At 43.7% G+C, this 16,965-nt stretch overlaps 2 protein-coding genes across 4 annotated transcripts; one reads left to right on the forward strand and one right to left on the reverse strand.

The window, feature by feature from the left end:
- Nucleotides 1-2,574: 2,574 nt before the first annotated feature.
- Nucleotides 2,575-6,361, forward strand: rdh20 (retinol dehydrogenase 20). The gene is made up of 5 exons (XM_080462072.1): nt 2,575-3,176; nt 3,733-3,831; nt 4,037-4,182; nt 4,448-4,579; nt 4,691-6,361. The coding sequence occupies exons 1-5, from the start codon at nt 2,724-2,726 to the stop codon at nt 4,809-4,811; spliced, it is 951 nt and encodes a 316-aa protein (XP_080318198.1). The 5' UTR covers nt 2,575-2,723; the 3' UTR covers nt 4,812-6,361.
- A 123-nt stretch (nt 6,362-6,484) lies between these two features.
- On the reverse strand, nt 6,485-16,488 carry stau1 (staufen double-stranded RNA binding protein 1). 3 transcript variants are annotated; one of them, XM_080460624.1, is made up of 15 exons: nt 16,266-16,488; nt 12,901-13,194; nt 12,674-12,795; nt 11,328-11,472; nt 10,586-10,739; nt 10,301-10,472; nt 10,128-10,223; nt 9,819-10,031; nt 9,593-9,736; nt 9,317-9,463; nt 9,142-9,217; nt 8,737-9,056; nt 8,505-8,627; nt 7,871-7,950; nt 6,485-7,343 (listed from the first exon to the last, which is right to left on the reverse strand). In XM_080460624.1, exons 2-15 carry the CDS (start codon nt 13,091-13,093, stop codon nt 7,256-7,258), a joined length of 2,073 nt encoding a protein of 690 aa, XP_080316750.1. In that variant the 5' UTR covers nt 13,094-13,194; nt 16,266-16,488; the 3' UTR covers nt 6,485-7,255. The 3 variants fall into 3 exon arrangements, with proteins under 3 accessions (XP_080316750.1, XP_080316748.1, XP_080316749.1); XM_080460622.1 differs by having other exon boundaries at nt 11,316-11,472; nt 16,266-16,485; XM_080460623.1 differs by having other exon boundaries at nt 11,316-11,472; nt 12,901-13,190; nt 16,266-16,456.
- Nucleotides 16,489-16,965: the final 477 nt, after the last annotated feature.

Here is a 16,965-nt window from a genome sequence, read left to right on the forward strand (position 1 = left end):
CCCTTTAAAGTGGATGTAAAATATTCTCCATTTTCTCTGTCGTGCTGCACTGGAATTAAAGAGCTAAAATAAATTGCAAATATAGAAATTAAACCCACAACAGGCAGAACCAGGCCAGTCGTGAGTGATTTCCTACTTTAGGTGTAGAAGCGCCTATAAAAAAAAATAAATAAAAAAAAAGGAATATATTCTTTTCGTGAAACGTCAGCCAAGAGAAGCGGCTGGCACCAAGTCAAACACAGCTCCACATTGGACCCACATCGCTTGGCCTACACGTGAGTAATCAGGTATTACCAGCAGATTTCAGGCTCTCTCTTTGCTGCTGTGGTGATACAGACTTAAAGCGGAGCAGGTTTCTTGGCAGCATTGAACGCAGCCTCCTCCAGACAGTATTGGCCCAGTTCTCTAAATATGTTCCATGTATCAGAAGCTAGTAAAGATGGTTAGAGCACTGAGTTCATGTCGATCTTCAGCCATCCACCATTGCTAGATTTGCTGACGACCTGATATGAAACAACAATAACAGACACAATTCTGCATTTGACGCTATGGTGTTGCGATACTAATCTGCACATTGACACCCAAAAGGCAAAGAGAATTGTGGTACACTTCAGAGTGCATACAGAGGGCTTCAGATTCCTTTGTGTCCCACTTCTCTGCTGGCTTCACCTTCACTAACCCAAACCCAAATATCTGCCATCATGTGAGGAAGGCTCAGCTGTGCCTGTACTTCCTCAAGCGGCTAAAGCCAGCGGGGCTCCCTCACCCCGTGCTGATTAAGTTCTATCAATCAGCCTTGGAGAGCCTCCACACCGACTGCTAAACAGAGCTCTTCCTTGCTTCAAAGATATCAACGCTAGCCGGTTACCAAAAGCAAAAGGCCGAATGAATATTCAAGGATCAACCCAGGATATCACCAGGTTTCCATGCCGACCTTCGGAAGGAGATATGAACTCTTTAAAGATTCAACAAATAAAAGACATCCTCTATAGCCAAGCAGTCAACAGCACTCCACTTCTGCACCGGGAATGAGAGGAAAGAATCCACAGACGTCTTCATGTTCAGTTGCAATGCCTTGCTGTGTCCACTCCTGGAAAATGAGAAGAGCAGCTGAAAAGAATCTTTACATATGTTTTATTTTTTTACCAAGCAAAGCATTGGTGTTTTTATCAACTATGATGAATTCAAATGTGATTTTTTGTTTTTTGTCATTGCTGCTCACGTCAGGGAGGCTGAGGCTCAGTCGGTAGAGCGGGTCGTCTTCCAGTCACAAGTTTGGTGATTTGATCTCACCCTGTGCATATGTGAACCCCAAGTTTATCCCCAATGGAGCTTCATCACTTTGCATGACTCGCTTCACCTGTGGTGTGTGAACATGTGACTTGAACACAGCAGAAACAAAAACCTTGAGTGTCACCCACTTTTACAAAACTCCCTACACCCATACCTCATTCTTGGAGTAGGACAGAAGAAAACTGCCATGAGATGCAGGTAATATAAGTGGCCAAAATCAATTTGCACTATTGGCAAATTAAAAAGAAAAAAACAATGCGTGCACCGTATACTGCCATGGTGAGCTTAGAGTGTCTCACATGCCAACACAGTGAACAAAGTTTTCAGTGTTCAACTGCAGAAACTGAGAAACGTGACGCAGAACAAGAAGCCTTCATAGCACCTCAGTAAGAGTCTAAAGATTTATAGTTCACATACATAATCTCCTTATGTTCTCATTTAAAATGGTTTGCTCTGCTCCACCCAGGGGCTGTTGAACTGGGACGAAACAAAATGTTATTTTTGAATCATATCCCGTCACTGATCCATCTAAACACACCAAACTTATGTTTCATGACAAGACTGGATATAATCTCACTGGATATAAAGATTTATATCGAGTTCACAGGTTTTTCAAGAGTCGTGCACATTAAAATCGAAATAAAAAGGGTCGTGATCAAGCCTAAATGTTCTTTTGTCTTTGCTTGTGAGCGATACTTCCAGAGTGAAATGAAATATGAAGCTTTTACTCTGAGTGTTTAAATCATCCCCCTTCCTTTGAGTTACATGTACATTTGGGTGACACATCGCCGATCCATGAAATCAGTCACACCCACATGCAATAAAAGCCAGTAAATGATATAAAATGCATAACTGTGAATTCCAGAAGGAAATGAGCCTAAAGAAACCCCAAGTAGGCACAGAGAGAACATCCATACTCAGACAGGCTCAGTCACTGCGCTGCCTCCAATTTCCTCTTCTTTACTCATTATTTACTTTATCATTATAATGAAAGTTTCATATTTAAGTACAATCACCAGCTTGTGTAAGAATGTAATGCACAAGCGTTTTGTTGCATGATGGATGTGGATCCGTGACCAAGTGTAGCCTCGTCCTACAAACGTCCTCGGACTTCAAGAGCCTTTAACTCTGTAATGCCGTCTGACACGTGTTATTTTCCCCGAGTAATGGTGTAAATGCACACATTCACAGCTTGTAACAAAAGCGGGTTTATTGGCAGCTTAAGCTATTTTCACTAATCCAGGAGAGGAGTATATAAATAAAGCAAGGATGGAGGCTGTTGGCCACAGAAGGAGGGAAACACCAGCTTGGCTGTCTGCGTCTCAGTTAGACTTTAGAAAACAGGTAACAGAGGTGAACTCTGACCCACTACCCACCGGCCAGACATCATTAACCAAAAAGAGAAGCCTTCAAGCAGAAAATAGGGCAAAATGATTTTTCTTATGGACCTCCAGATGATGCTGCTGGATGTGATCTACTTCATCCTGCGTAATTCCATGCGGATCGTCATGCGCCCACGCACCAAACCAATCGACGACGAGCTGGTGCTGATCACCGGGTCGGGCGGCGGCCTGGGGCGGCTCTTTGCTCAGGAGTTCACAAAACACGGGGCGGAGGTGGTGCTGTGGGACATCGACAGCAGCTCCAACGAGCAGACAGCCAAGCTGGTGCGGGAGATGGGGGGCAAGGCCCACACCTACACGGTGGACGTGACCAACCGGGAGGAGGTGTACCGGCACGCCGAGCTGGTGAGGAAGGACCTGGGCCGGGACGTCACCATGCTGGTGAACAACGCTGGAGTGGTGGCTGGGCAGCGCATGATGGACTGTCCCGATGAGATGATGGAGAGGACGATGAAGGTCAACTGCCACGCCCTCTTCTGGGTGAGAGCTTTTTAGTCACCCGTCAGACGTGAAATAATAAAGAGTAAATCGATGAAAATCGGGACTTCATCTGGTTTGTTAGTGTAAATAAAGAAGCCAGTTGCATCACACTCACAAATATTTGATGAGATACGACAAGTAAAACAAGCAAGTGTTTACATTTTAATGAATGATGCAATATAATCAGCTGGTATCTGCAGCCTCAACTCTCTTGAAGTCATGTTTTGCCAGCAAGTCAGGTGTTTGGCAGGACATCGTCCTGAGGTGGCGCCGTTATTCATACTGGAATTCAGAGAGGTCAACTTTAAGCTTGTGTATTTCACAATGTTTAATCTTCTCATTATTAGCAGTACACAGAATGTGCGACTGTACACAAGTTGTGCGACATGTATTCAAATGTATTGTGTTAAGAGCATGATCCGACTCACATTATTGTTGGGGGGGGGGGGGGGGGGGGGGGGGGGGCTTGTGTCAATCCTCTTAAAAAGGAGCTGCTTGTGCAACATAAGCCTCATGCCCGTATAATCATATGTTTGTACTTGTGTTTTCCCTGCAGACAGTGAAAGCCTTCCTTCCTCAAATGAAAGCCCAGAATCACGGACACATCGTGACCATTGCCAGCGTCCTCGGCCTCTTCAGCACGGCGTGTGTCGAGGTGAAGACGAGCTGGGAAAACCCCACACAGCAGATATTCAGCAGCCTCATTAATGCAGCTTTACGCTCTTCTTTGCACTAGTCAGCACATAATGTTGAAATTCAAATGCTGCAATTAGCAGTCAAAGCAAGTCTGCCAAACACAAATAAATGTATTTCCCGTACCTGTCGACGCAAACTTGGAAAAGCTCTTTTCCCCGTGGCAGGATTACTGCGCCAGCAAGTTTGCTGCAGTGGGTTTCCACGAGTCTCTGGCCCACGAGCTGCTGGCTGACGAGATCGAAGGAGTGAAGACGACACTTGTGTGCCCCTACATTGTGGATACAGGCATGTTTGAAGGCTGCAAGATACGGTGCGTCAAATGAAATATTTACATCCTTTTTGTATTCATAATGTGGCTCAATTAAGTATTTATTTTTTCAGTTTTTGCAAAAGAGTGATAGGCACTAAGTTGGACTTATTTAAGCATATATAAACATAAAATCTGTTGAATTAAATAAAATCTGCAGCATTAATGTTGTCTGAAGCAGCACATTTCCATTCAGAGCATGCATGAACTTGCCGTTAGGCGCAGCAGATCTATTCAGACTGTAAATCTTCCGTGGTGTTCCTGTTAGGGAGGAAGTGGAGCTGATCCTCCCACCTTTAGAGCCCCAGTACTGCGTGGAGCAGGCGATGAACGCCATCTTGATAAATCAGCCATTAGTGTGCATCCCCCGCCTCACCTACCTGCCTGTCCTCTCCAGAGCGTGAGTACCACATCCCCGCTGGCCTCACACTAACCAGGTTTCAAAACGGGTCTGTGCGCGTCCTTCAAGTAATTTCATTGTGTAACAAGCTCATGTTCTGTTATTTTTCAGGTTGTTGCCATGGGAATCGAATGTGGTCACGTATCGCTTCATGGGTTCTGACAAGTGCATGTACCCTTTCATTGAGACCATGCAGAAGCAAGCCAAGAATAGCAGCATTATGGTTGCGTAATCTTACTTGGACACACTACTGAACCTTAACACTCATTACAATCAAATGACTTTTTTTTTAAGGGTTAATTATACATGAAATGGGATTTTTTTTTAAATTTGCTTCAGTCGTATGAAGACTGGAAGGGACTTTATATTTGAGGCTGTTCATTCAGAAGCCTGAACTGAATGACGACTCAGCCAAGTCGTCATCAGCATCCAAAAACAAACCTTCTGCCGTGTTCAGTTGAAATGTAAAGTCCCTTCGGAGCGTTTTCACCTCAAAAGCTGTGAAATGACCGGCGACTCATCATCACACAATGGGACGGTGTCTTTTAAAATATCAACTATGTCACAGAATGCTGCGCTGTGATGTATGTACATAGAATAAAACCAGTGAAAACTACCGACTGCTGCAGCGAGTGCTTTGTGTGCTACGCCGGTGTCTTTCTGACTCAACATGACCACCGTGTGGCGCCGCGGATTGATGGCTCATTCAGAATTGGATCAAACTGTATTTCAGTTTCGCACAGCGATTCCCTGAAAATAACACTCCATTGGCAAATTCTAGAGCAACGACATGTCACTGCACTCTGCAGATTAGGCACGTCTCATTGCACGTGTATAGTGATTACAACAAAGTGGGGAAAGGGGCCAAAGAGTGTTGCTAATCACGAACGACAGCAACGGCGCAGTTACACGTAAACAGGAGCCAAACATTTCCATGAAAGGAGCACGCATGACTAATGATGAAGGATGTCCTGCAGCACAATGGTGGGAATGCAAATGTTCCCAGTCACACTTCATGTCTTGTGAAGAGATCATGTTGTGCTCTGAAGTGAGAACAAACACAACAAATTTGTGACAAATGAAACACAGCAAACGAGTCAGTACCAATACTTTCCCTTCGTTTTTCTGTTTAACCAAAAATGGGCATATTGGCCTTTATAGTTTTTTTTGAACTAGAGAAGTTGAAAAGCTTGGTTTTCCAACCTCTATACCACGTTGAATTTTAGGTGTTCACAACCTTTCTACAGATATCAAGAGCAGAACGTGCACTCTAAGTGGTTTTCAGCTTCGCCTGCTCGAACGTTTTTGAAAATGTGATTAATATCAAAGAAAACAACGTCTAGAGGCTCGAGCGGGCCTCCTGCGTTCAGATGTTGGGTGTTTGTGTCTGCCAGCGTTTGGCTTCACTGTGATCTTTTGACAAGTCAGAGATCAGAGAAGGTGTTTTACAGGTGGTGCAGGGACATCAGATGGGATAGGACTGGTATAAAGAGTAGCTGGGTGTCAGCACGATGTCAAGAGTACTCTCAGAGATATAAATTACACCTACAGGTCAGTTCGGACTGGAAGTAAAATGACTTTGTAATTAAAAAAGAAAAATAATATGTTGAGAGCAAAGTACATTGGCAGGAGAAGATAGTTATTGCACAGTAAATCGCACAAATGTATATACCCAAGGCTTCTTTTTTTTTTTTTTAAATATAGACTGCTTAAGAAAAACCCATCTGTGACATTTTATGCTTCAAATAAATTGTTGGGCGGAACCCAAACTTTTTCTTTCTCATCTCAGAATCAAATCAATGCGGCTCAGTCTGATAACATCTCCAAATAAATCCACAGACACGAGTTCCTTGATACACGGCATTATGAGTGATATCGACGGTGAAAGTAAAGAAGAGAAGATATGAGAAGTGGTAGTTTTGTGCACATGAGCACTGAAGTTTAATTACCATGGGGAGCGGAGAGAACGGGGGAGATTGACATGTTGGGGGGGGGGGGGGGGGGGGGGGGATCATCGGGGGGAAAAAACTGATGCAACCAGGAAACATCCCTGCCGCAAACAGCCGAGACAACGTCACATTACATCACACGCTACATTTAGTCACAAATCCTTCCCGGCCCTACATGGTAATGTCGATAACACTTCACTTGTGGTTGTTGATATAAAGCACTCTAGGAAAATCAACAGAGGTTCGCCAGCTGCACCCTAGACAAAGATGAGACCTTCCTTTAATGACCTACCTCAGTGAGAGGGGGAAACGTAAAACACTTAAAAGCAAGAGTTAGCAGGTCTCACAAGGAGGGATCAAGTTCTATGCAAAACAAAACAGAGTTCACAGTTATTCGCTTTAATTTCTCTCTCTTTTTTTTTTTTCCTCTTCCCACCAAGTAAACCACCGACTCATTGACTAGGATGCAGCCACTTCTTCTATAAAGCAACCAAAAAATAAATAATGTGAACAATTAAACAACATCAAGGAGAAGGAACTTGTTTAGTTTTTTGTTTTGTTTTTTCATCAATCTTGTTTAACTGTGAACATTTTTGTAACAATGAACGTGAGCAGTGATGGTTGGGAGCACACGGTGCCCGGAGCTCCCCGGAGCCTTCTAAATGGGACTAAGAACACAGTGTCTGAGTTTTCTCTAGTGCTTTTACAGACAACCAAACCTGATCATCTACACAGTGCCGTCCAGGGTCTGTGCCAGTGTGCTTGAGTTAGCCTGTTTCAGGTGCAAGTCGCCTTCCATTTCCTGCTTGCCACACCTGTGAAAAAGCATCACATTTAGTGTCACTTGTTGAATTAGTCAGACCCAGAATACTCCATGAGGTATTCACACGAGGAACTGTTTAATCAGTCTGAGCCAGTTGACTGCAAATCTTGCAAAAACAAAAACTCAACTGATCATTTTCTACGAGGAGCAGACCATTAATCCCTATGAAACACTATGGAATTAAGAGATTTATACTGGTATGAGACCTAAGAATGCTGCTGTACAGCAAACACCCCTTAAAAAAAAGTAATATCAAAATACTGGAAGAAAACTTCTTTGGCGTATTTGGTCATTTTCCCTTCGTGACATTTCTTTACTTTGACATGACACCAAATAAAGACTAAAACAAGACTTGGTGTCTTTTAATCAGAAAGGAAGGAACTTTCTGCTCCGCTGTGAGTATTTAGCCTCAGCTGACCTGCCAGCTTCATCCAAGGTGCCACAGAAATCTATTTACACTCCACACTTAACCTAGTGTAAGACCGAGTGAGAGACATAAGTAAACAAGATGCAGCTCACCCAGAGGCTGGTCCATTTCCTGTCCTTTCATTTGACTGCTGGTCGAAGTCTGAGAGCAACTTCAATATGTTCAGTGCAGCCTGCAGGGATAAAGACCATCATATATTAGTTTTACTCTGCTGAAAATTCATCTGTAAGATACCTGGTCCAGTATTTTTGACAAAACAAGTAGAGTGAGTGTCAAAGACGCAACGACCATGTGCAGTTTCCAGTTAGGGAACAGCTGAGCAGGAAGTCTGAGTACTGCGTCACCACCATCAACAGAAACTGTGATGATTCTCAAGCGACTACACAGACAATTCATCATAAACCCACTTGGAATAGAATTAGAAAACTTAGTAACAGTAACATATAAGGGCTGCACACTGGGTGAAAAAAGAAAAAAGAATTGCATTGGCTGAAATATACATTTGATATCATTAAAGGCCGTATTGGTCATAATTTATCTAGTAATCGGTTCGTCCACATCATCCCAGCATTGTTCCTTTGTTGTGTTCTTCTGTGTGAAATGAAATGTCTTCTCACACATTTCATGTAGCTCATACATAATGCAAGTCAGGCCAGATGAGGACATGTGGCTGTCAGCGGAGGACTGCACCTGAGGGACATGTTTTAAACCTTCATACAGACTCACCATATCGTGGCAGGATTCAACATCTTTCCCAATCCCGTGGCTGATGAGTGGCGGCTGGGAGGAGCAGTTAATCAGCGACACAAACTCATTCTTATTGTTTTTGGGAAAGTCCTTGTATTCAACCTGCAAAAGAATTAAAACCCCTTAACTTCTGCACGGTCCCGTGAATTTCAGAAGCGCAGCCGCTGGCTGGGCTTTTCGAAGATGATGAAGATGTTTGTTTGTTTGTTACCTGCAGGCACTGCACAGATGCGAGGAAGCCGAGCTGTTCTGAGGGCCTGGTGAGGGGTCCGTGGGGAAGCTGGTTCAAGTTATTTTTGTTTTTTACGATAGTCTCAGCAGTCACTGACGTCCCTGCATAGAGCAGCTCATTGGCAATCATGGCAGTGATTGTTGCCTTGCCTGGGTTGGGGATAGGTCTGCTGTAGTCCTTGGCGTGGGGTCCTTGGCAGATCCCGACTGCTTGAGCCACCTCAGGCACCATGGGCAGGATACCTGCAGGCAGCTGCTGGTGGCTCAGGTAAGGCAGACGGAAGTCCTCCTCCTTGGAACCTTTTGAGCAGGCCACATGGGACATGAAACTATAGATATCACGAGTTTATCTGAGCCTATAGTAAATATGTCCGGTGAAATTTACCCATTGCCACTTCCTCTACAGATCCGGGTTCAAAGAAGGTCACTTTGCGCCCATCACCAGGTTTCTTCACAGGCGGCTAACAGTTTGAAAAATTTTTTTTAAAAAGTGTCAAAAGTCATATTTATCATGTACACAGACGTGTGCACAACACACTTTATCTGATGTTCTTATATACCTTTTCATCAGTTTTGAGTGCCGGTTTGGGGGGCTGCGGCTGAGGCACTTTGTATCCCAAAAGTTCCAGCATTTTCTCTGCAGCGTTCCTCTTCGCCACCTTCTTACTGGGCCCCATTCCCTCTGCGGACTGGCCACACACCGTCACCTGAAGCAAAGCCAACAGATGGAATAACTGAACAAGATGCAGAATTAGGAGGCAAAGATGTGACGGAAAAACAGAGGCAGATGTTGCCCAGGTTTCGCTGCTAGCATGCCTCGGCCGCAGCTGACTCGCCTGCATGACGAACTCCCTGCGCCGGGGCAGACCTCTCTCCGTCACCATGCTGTACTCCGGCTCCTTCTCCTTCTTGGCCTGCTGGATCTGAGCCAAGCGGCTGATGGGATTCATCCCCTGCCCATATTCTGGGCTGGTCTGCAGCTGTTAGCACGATAAGTGAACTATTACCTAATGAGACTCTTTAGGGCTGATGGTTTTGACTCCGATTTAAAAACAACGTTACCTTGATAATGGATTTGGTTTTCTTTTTGATGCGTGGCACTGTCTTTTCCACACTGGGTATATGGGGTAGCCTCTTCAACTCCCCCAGCACCGCTGCTGCCGCCAGCTTCTTGGCGATCTTTTTACTTTTCCCCTCGCCCTCTCCCGTGAAGTCCCCGACTGTAACTCGCACTATGAAGCTCTTCATGTGTGGAGGACCTTCTTCCTTCAAAACCTGGAAAACAACATTGGCAAGTTAAGCTGAGAAGGAACATTTACTGATATTTCTTTTTTCGAGACCGTGGATGAGGGATGAGAATCTCCTTCGAACCTCAAAGTTGACCGGTAAGTTGCGTTTCAGTGCAATTTCAAACACTTGACTGATTTCTGATTTGTTGAGGTTCTCCTCCTCGGGCTCTCCGTTCATCTGTTGAATGATTAAAACATATATTTAAAAAAGCTGTCCAGCCCTGTTCCATGCTAAGGGAGCACTTCTTTTCTCACCACTGGCAACTGTTGCAGTATTGGCTCCTTCTGCAGTACTTTTAAGGCCTTGGCAGCAGCGTCATGTTTGGCCATCTGCCGCGTGCGTCCCTTCCCAGTAAACTGCTGGCCTCCGATGGAAAGCTCCATGTGGTATAACATTAGTCCCACTTGAGGAAACGGGTAGTAGTACCTGGACTCCCAAAAAAATAAACTCATTTCCCTCCGAGACAAAACAGCCTTTTTCCAACTGATGAAAATATGGACAATGGGCTCGTTTTACATTTCCAAATAATGTGAACTCACTGTTGCATAGAGCGCTGGTAAGGCCCTGGAGCGCGGACATTGTAGTTGAAGTTCGGCGGTCTCATCCCCGGGTATGGGTCGATGGGTTTATACATGGGCTTTTTACCAAGCTTCGTACATAGTGCATTCAACTCCATAGTATGCGTCATGCCGTCTGAAGGAGAGAAAACCCAACGTAAGGATTCATCTGGATCGATTCAAGTCCCCAGCAAAGCGTCAACAAAAGAGAAAGTCACTAAAATTTGAAAGGGAGAGACATCTTTAATAAAAAACAGGTTCAATTCCAAAGCAATGGACCGAACTGTCGCAGTGACGGAATTAATTTATGGAAGAAACTTCAGAAAGACGTAAAAGAGTCAGGAACTCTCCCGGCACTCAAGAAACACATAAAAGTTAAAAAAAATATGAAAATTAGATTTGGACGTAAATAATGTGAGATATTTGATTTGAACAAACGTGAAAACGATGGTTTTGTATTTGTGTATTGTATATACTGTACAAAAAATGCACAAAAATATCTGTAAAACTGTAAATATTTAGATAGTTGAACATTAACAAAATAACAGACTGATGTAAAGAGATTGAAAGGTAACAAAGTCAGACTGTGTCGGATTGGAAGTTTGGTTGTTTGACTGTTTTCTTTAATTATTCCTTTTGACTTAAATAAATTTAAACAAACAACAACAACATTGAGGTGAAGACTACAGCAGAGCCAGTGGGAGCAGCCCACCTGGGGTCTTGCCTGTGTTGCGGGGGCTCCTCACGGTGGGTTTGGGAAGTGTGGTCTCAGCGAGGGCGGATGATGCAGCCGAGTGCTGGGCTTTCTTGATACTGGTCCCCTCGGCCTCCCAGTGCTGATCTCCCAGCGTGAGCCTCACAGAGAAAATCTGAAATGAATTCCACATAATTAGCATGAATCTGAGACAGAGCAGGAAGACACACTGAGTAAAATCAGTTGAGACGTGTCTCTATGTCACTTGGCTAGTCACGAGTGACGAGATGGAAACACAGAAATGCACATGATGTGCAACTTGACAACAAAGATTCACTTAGTAAATAAGCTGAATTGGTACTTTGTGTATCTCACATAAATTTTGCAGGAATGCTGCAACAAACTCTTGATGAACTTTGCGTCACAATTAACCTGGACTAAACTCGTCTCCTGCATAACATTAGACAATCAAATAATTCTTTGTGCAACTGTTTGGCTGAGGACAGACGAATGTTGTGTTATGGGAGAGCGTTGAGGATTCTTCACCGTGTCGTCGTCTCAGCCCAGCAATCATTTAATCCCGACACGTCAGGCAAAACTGAGCTCATAAAAAATTTGTGCTGACACGTCTTCATAATTTGTGTTAAATAAAATCTGAGAAATGGCTCGTTTGAAACCATAGACACAGTAAAATGTAAAGCGTACTGCAGTGTTCTGTGTTTTGGTGAGAGAGGTATGTGAACTGATTTTAAATTAAAATTAAAAAAAAAAAAAAGAGAGGGTCGGGTCTAAGTAGATGGGGATATAACCAACACTTTGGAAAGCTGGAGAGATGGTCGCTTTGATGGTACAGCCATCGACAAAATAATAAGATGACATGAAGGCTCGGTGTGAAAAATGTTGGATTAACCTGCACAGAATAAAAGCTGCTGGCAGTTTTAGCTGCTCTCTTTGGAAGTTTGAGCTTTTATCGCGCTCAGTCGGAGAGAATAACACGCCTCGTCACAACAATGACCCACGAGATCTGCTTCCACTTGTTAAAAGCGAAGTGAATTCTTTGACCCTGAGACCTCCAGAGTACCGCGCTATACTAACAGAGCCTTGCATTTCGGCTGCATTCAAATCCAGTATGGTTGGTGGAAGTTGTGGTTAAAGGCTTGAAAGATCTCCCAATACACACAATACATTAGGGTCGTTTCATATACAGTACTTGACTATAAATTGTACGACATTGAGTGTTTTTCTTTTTCAGACGAGTCAACATGTCTCAATTATGATTTTCATTCAGTTTGAACATTCCCAGCAAAAACCGCTGCAAACTTTTTAAGATATTTTAGAAAGTTCTGGAGTTCTGGAGACGGGGGCTTTCCACTCACCTTTGAGTGAGCAGGTCCTTGCTCACAAAGCAGCTTATACTCAGGTTGGATCTTGTTGAAACGGGCTAACTCATTCACCAAACACATGGGGGTCTTCTCTTTAGGGTTTGCCATGTTAGATACTGTAAAACAAAGGGAAATGTGACCCACAGCAACTCACCAACAGAAACTGATAAACTGAACAAAGTTTGGGCTTTTTGACCACACGAGCAAAACCCAATCGTCACCTGTTGTGGTATTGTAGGGAGTGGCTGAGCCCGCAGGGAGCGCGGAGCTCCTGCTGGGCTGGCTGGCGCTCTCCGACTGCAGGGTGCCCGAAGCAGAGGGGATGCTGTAGCCAGGCTGTGGCTGCCCCAGCTGCAGCGGCGCAGAGGCAGCAGGCATGGGGCTCACTGGACACTGAAACTGGAGCTGCGACATCCTTGTTGCTCTGGCTTTGTTAACAGCAGGCTGAGGTCGAGATAGGAGGTTTGCGGTATTGGAGGGACTGTTGATTGAGGAGGTCTGAATGTAAGCTCTACCTGGGGGGGGGATACAAACATTTAGCAATTAGTATTTAAATTACATTTTTAATTCGTTCATCACTATCATCACTGGTAAACACAACGGAGCCCATATCCAATAAATAAGACTGGGTGTGCGCTCACTGGGCTGCTTCAATGTCAGGAGTCTGTCAAACAAAGATATTAAATCAATTTAATTACCAGATGATCCAACCAGCAGGTGTCTGGACTGTGGAGAAGCCACATGAGAGGCCACAGCTGACCAGACTGTGCTCACAGTCATCAACAGTGCGGACCACTGAATCAATGAGCATTACAGGTTCAGCCTTCTCGGTCACCATTAAAGCAGGAACATCAACAGATAAATTCAATACACCATTTCAATCAGTCTTTATGTATAAGGAACCTTTCGCACAAACGGGTTTTAATTAAAACTTTACTTTTTACTTTAAAAAGAGCCCACTCCTTGTCCACTGCAATGTACACACACCCACAGTTGGCCACACGATGAAGTGGCTGAGCATCGATGAACCAGGTCTGGAAAATGTTCCATCACTGGAACATCTGTAACACAGGAGACTTCCCAGCGCCTGGCTACCACGGCACAACCCGACGGACCAGCCCAACACCCCGAGCAACACCACTGCCACAAAGCATCTGAATGATGTCAAAGCTCAACACTGCAGACACATTTTTGTGGAAACCCAGAGAGCAGGGAAATTCAACAATCCATACAACTGGCAATAAAAATTAAAGTTAGCCCAAGTGAGAAATAAACCGACCCTGGCTATTAATCCTATTTTTCTGATTATCTTTGTGTTGTGGAATAAAACAGGTTCTTGACTTGTGTTGAGTTTGAGGATAATGCTAATAATACAATGGATAAACGTTTCTCTCCCTAAGTCCAGGGAACAATAGTTCAAATTTCCATTTTGTCCTGCTTGAGCTGAAAGAAGCTTTTCTGTTATCCAATATGAAATGTGTAAAAGATATTCTAAAAGAGCATCAATGGGTCTTAAATCAGCAGCAGACATGGAAATAGACAGCTTTGTTTCAGGAAATTGTAGCTGGCGAGGTGTCTTGTGAATGTTCATATTGATGTTTCTGTTCAGCTCTTTTTTTAGTTTTTAGAGGCTCCGTGTTCTCAGTTATCGTTTCTTCCTGTGCTCTGTATTTATTTGAAGGGTTTCACCAGCGGCGACTCCACCTGCAGCTTTTAGTTTCACTGCCGCACGTTGGATTTGTGGCAGGTTACATTTATTTGACAGTGCTGCAAAAGATAACCGTGATCAATGCTTTTTGCTATTTTTTTTAAATCATGAAAACCTTCAACAACATTTTAGTCAGAAAACGTCCCAAGTGCTGTTATTTATATTGTGTCTGCACACAGGTCAAACCTCTGTATTGAAGAGAGGGCTGCACCAAACATGACAGATTAAGTTGTCATGGTGTCATTATGCATATCGCAAAAGATTTACTGACTGAAGTACATTATGTTTACATGCACTGTGCATTCATGCTCTGCAATTTGAAAACAACGGGGATGATATTGGGACAGCTGACAAGTCGTTCCATCCTCTCAACTCCCAGAATTCTGAAGGTGGGAAGCGCCAGAAGCTCAAGACATGACTCAGCAGCAAACAAAGGCTGATTTCGCAAATTCTTCAACCAACACACTCTGCTCTGCTGCTCCTCATACAAATGCATGATCCTTATAAATGCGGCCAAATAAATCAGGCTTTATAGCGATATTACATTTATTACCAAGAAGTGTTGTTACAACAAAGAAATAATCCACCAAATACAAACTGTCCTACTTTTAGCATGAAGTATTTTTTACAAGAAGGGATTAAGATTGCTAAATTTCAGACACACAATCGATTAAATTGTCTAATAACTGTAACGAAAGAGTTTGTAGAATCATTGTTGGACCAATTGTTAAAGTAAAAAAAGAAAACAAATAACAGGTGAACTTATGATAAATTTGACACGCGAATCATTTACAACCAGGGTGTCAAACTCATTTTAATTCAGGGACAACATACAGCCCAGGTTCGTGGGCCGGACTGGTAAAACAGTGCCATAATAACCTTTCAATTTTAACTTACACTAGAAATAGTGTATGTTTTAGCAAACAGATTCGACATCATTTTTAATGACACTTTCGGGTGCAAAATTCTGTGAATCGTCCAAAAGACTTCTCTTATAGCTGTGGTGTTTTGCAGCCTTTCACATGCATGTTCTTACAAACTCACCCTGACAAATTCTATTAAAAAGTCAACATTTATTTGCAATTTTCTTTCATATGTTTTTGTCCTTTCATGGGCCAGTTTTGAAGTCTCTTTCTGGCCTGTGTTGGCCCACTTTCCTTATGCTTGACAACCCCTGATTTAGAACGTTTCAATGCATCATTTCTTTGTTGTGAATGGGAATTCTGTGTAGCAGTAAAAATGGGAGATCTGACTGACTGTGTCTCGTATGGGAGGGGTCCATCAGTCTGGGTGGGTGTTGTTTAGGGGCCCCATCAGTTCATTAAAACATCTACCTAAAAATACACCTGGAGTGTTGGTATTTGCTCACGTGTTTAAACTGTTGACAGCATGTTAAAAAAGGGGGTGTTAAGCTTGTGCACGAAATCAACAAGGAGGCTAAGCGGCTAGCCCGGTTCAGACCTGCCCCACTGTGCAGGTTACCTGCAGGGCAACGTCCAGGACATGCATGTGTTTTGTCACGTTTGGAATACAGAAGGGGAACGTTTTGTGTATACACACGTATGTATAGATATATTTATTTTTAAAAAGGATGTTTTTAGAGAAGAGGCCGGCAGACAGAGCGAGCCTCTCTCCCTCCGGAGGACCAACGCTAAGCTAACTAGCTTCCATGCTACACCGGCAGAGATGGAATCAGGACGTTCGCATGAAATAGAAGCAGCAGCAGCAGCAGCAGCAGCGTGAAGCGGAGGAAGGACTCGCAGCTCAGTTTAAAGTGTCTGACACTTGCCCAGGAGGCGCAGCGGGTTGATCCCCGGCCGGTGAAACCGCTAGCTGGCTGGCGAGCCGGCTAACCAGACAGCACAAAGTAAACCTCACCTCGTCGCTCCTTCTCCGCAGACTTCTAGTTACTCCATGACACGCGCGGACTTGGTGTCTTGGCTTTTTTTTTTTTTTTTAGGGGGGGGGTTGACGGCAAGTTTCAGGAGTCTGTGGGTGTGAGTTTAATGTCAAAATACGGGCGGCGAGGAGGTGGACATTGGGGAGACAGGGCAAACACTAAAGAGAATGGCACTCTCCTGCAGCCAGCCCAGGAAGTGACGTCACCACAGAGGAAGCACTTTCAACACATACACACCTCCACAGTAAAACCACAGAGTGGGTTAAAAAAAATCGATTTAATAGATTCATCGAATTTGTAATTTGGAGCTAAAAATTATATATTTTTTTTGCAATTTCAAGTCGTCATCCGTCCGCCCCCCCACAGTTTTTCACATTCCGTTCTACTTTTCGTGCGGGTTTCCATAGTTGTTGATGCACTTTTGCTTAAACCTGGATAAAGCTTGAATTTGTAGAATGACGGAGCCTCATTTACTTTTTATTTTGGGATTGTTCATATGTATTTTAACTCCGAGGACAACCACTTCAATAAAGTTGCCCCTTTGATAATATATCTGATGACTGCAGTCATTTTTAAATGCATTGAGAGAAAAAACATAAAAAAATCGAATCGAAACTCCAATTTTTCTTTTAAAAAAAATTCATACATTTGTTATGTAGGCCAAATCGCCCCGCCCTA

Source organism: Lipophrys pholis (genome assembly GCF_963383615.2).
Source record: "Lipophrys pholis genome assembly, chromosome: 4".
NCBI lineage: Eukaryota > Metazoa > Chordata > Actinopteri > Blenniiformes > Blenniidae > Lipophrys > Lipophrys pholis.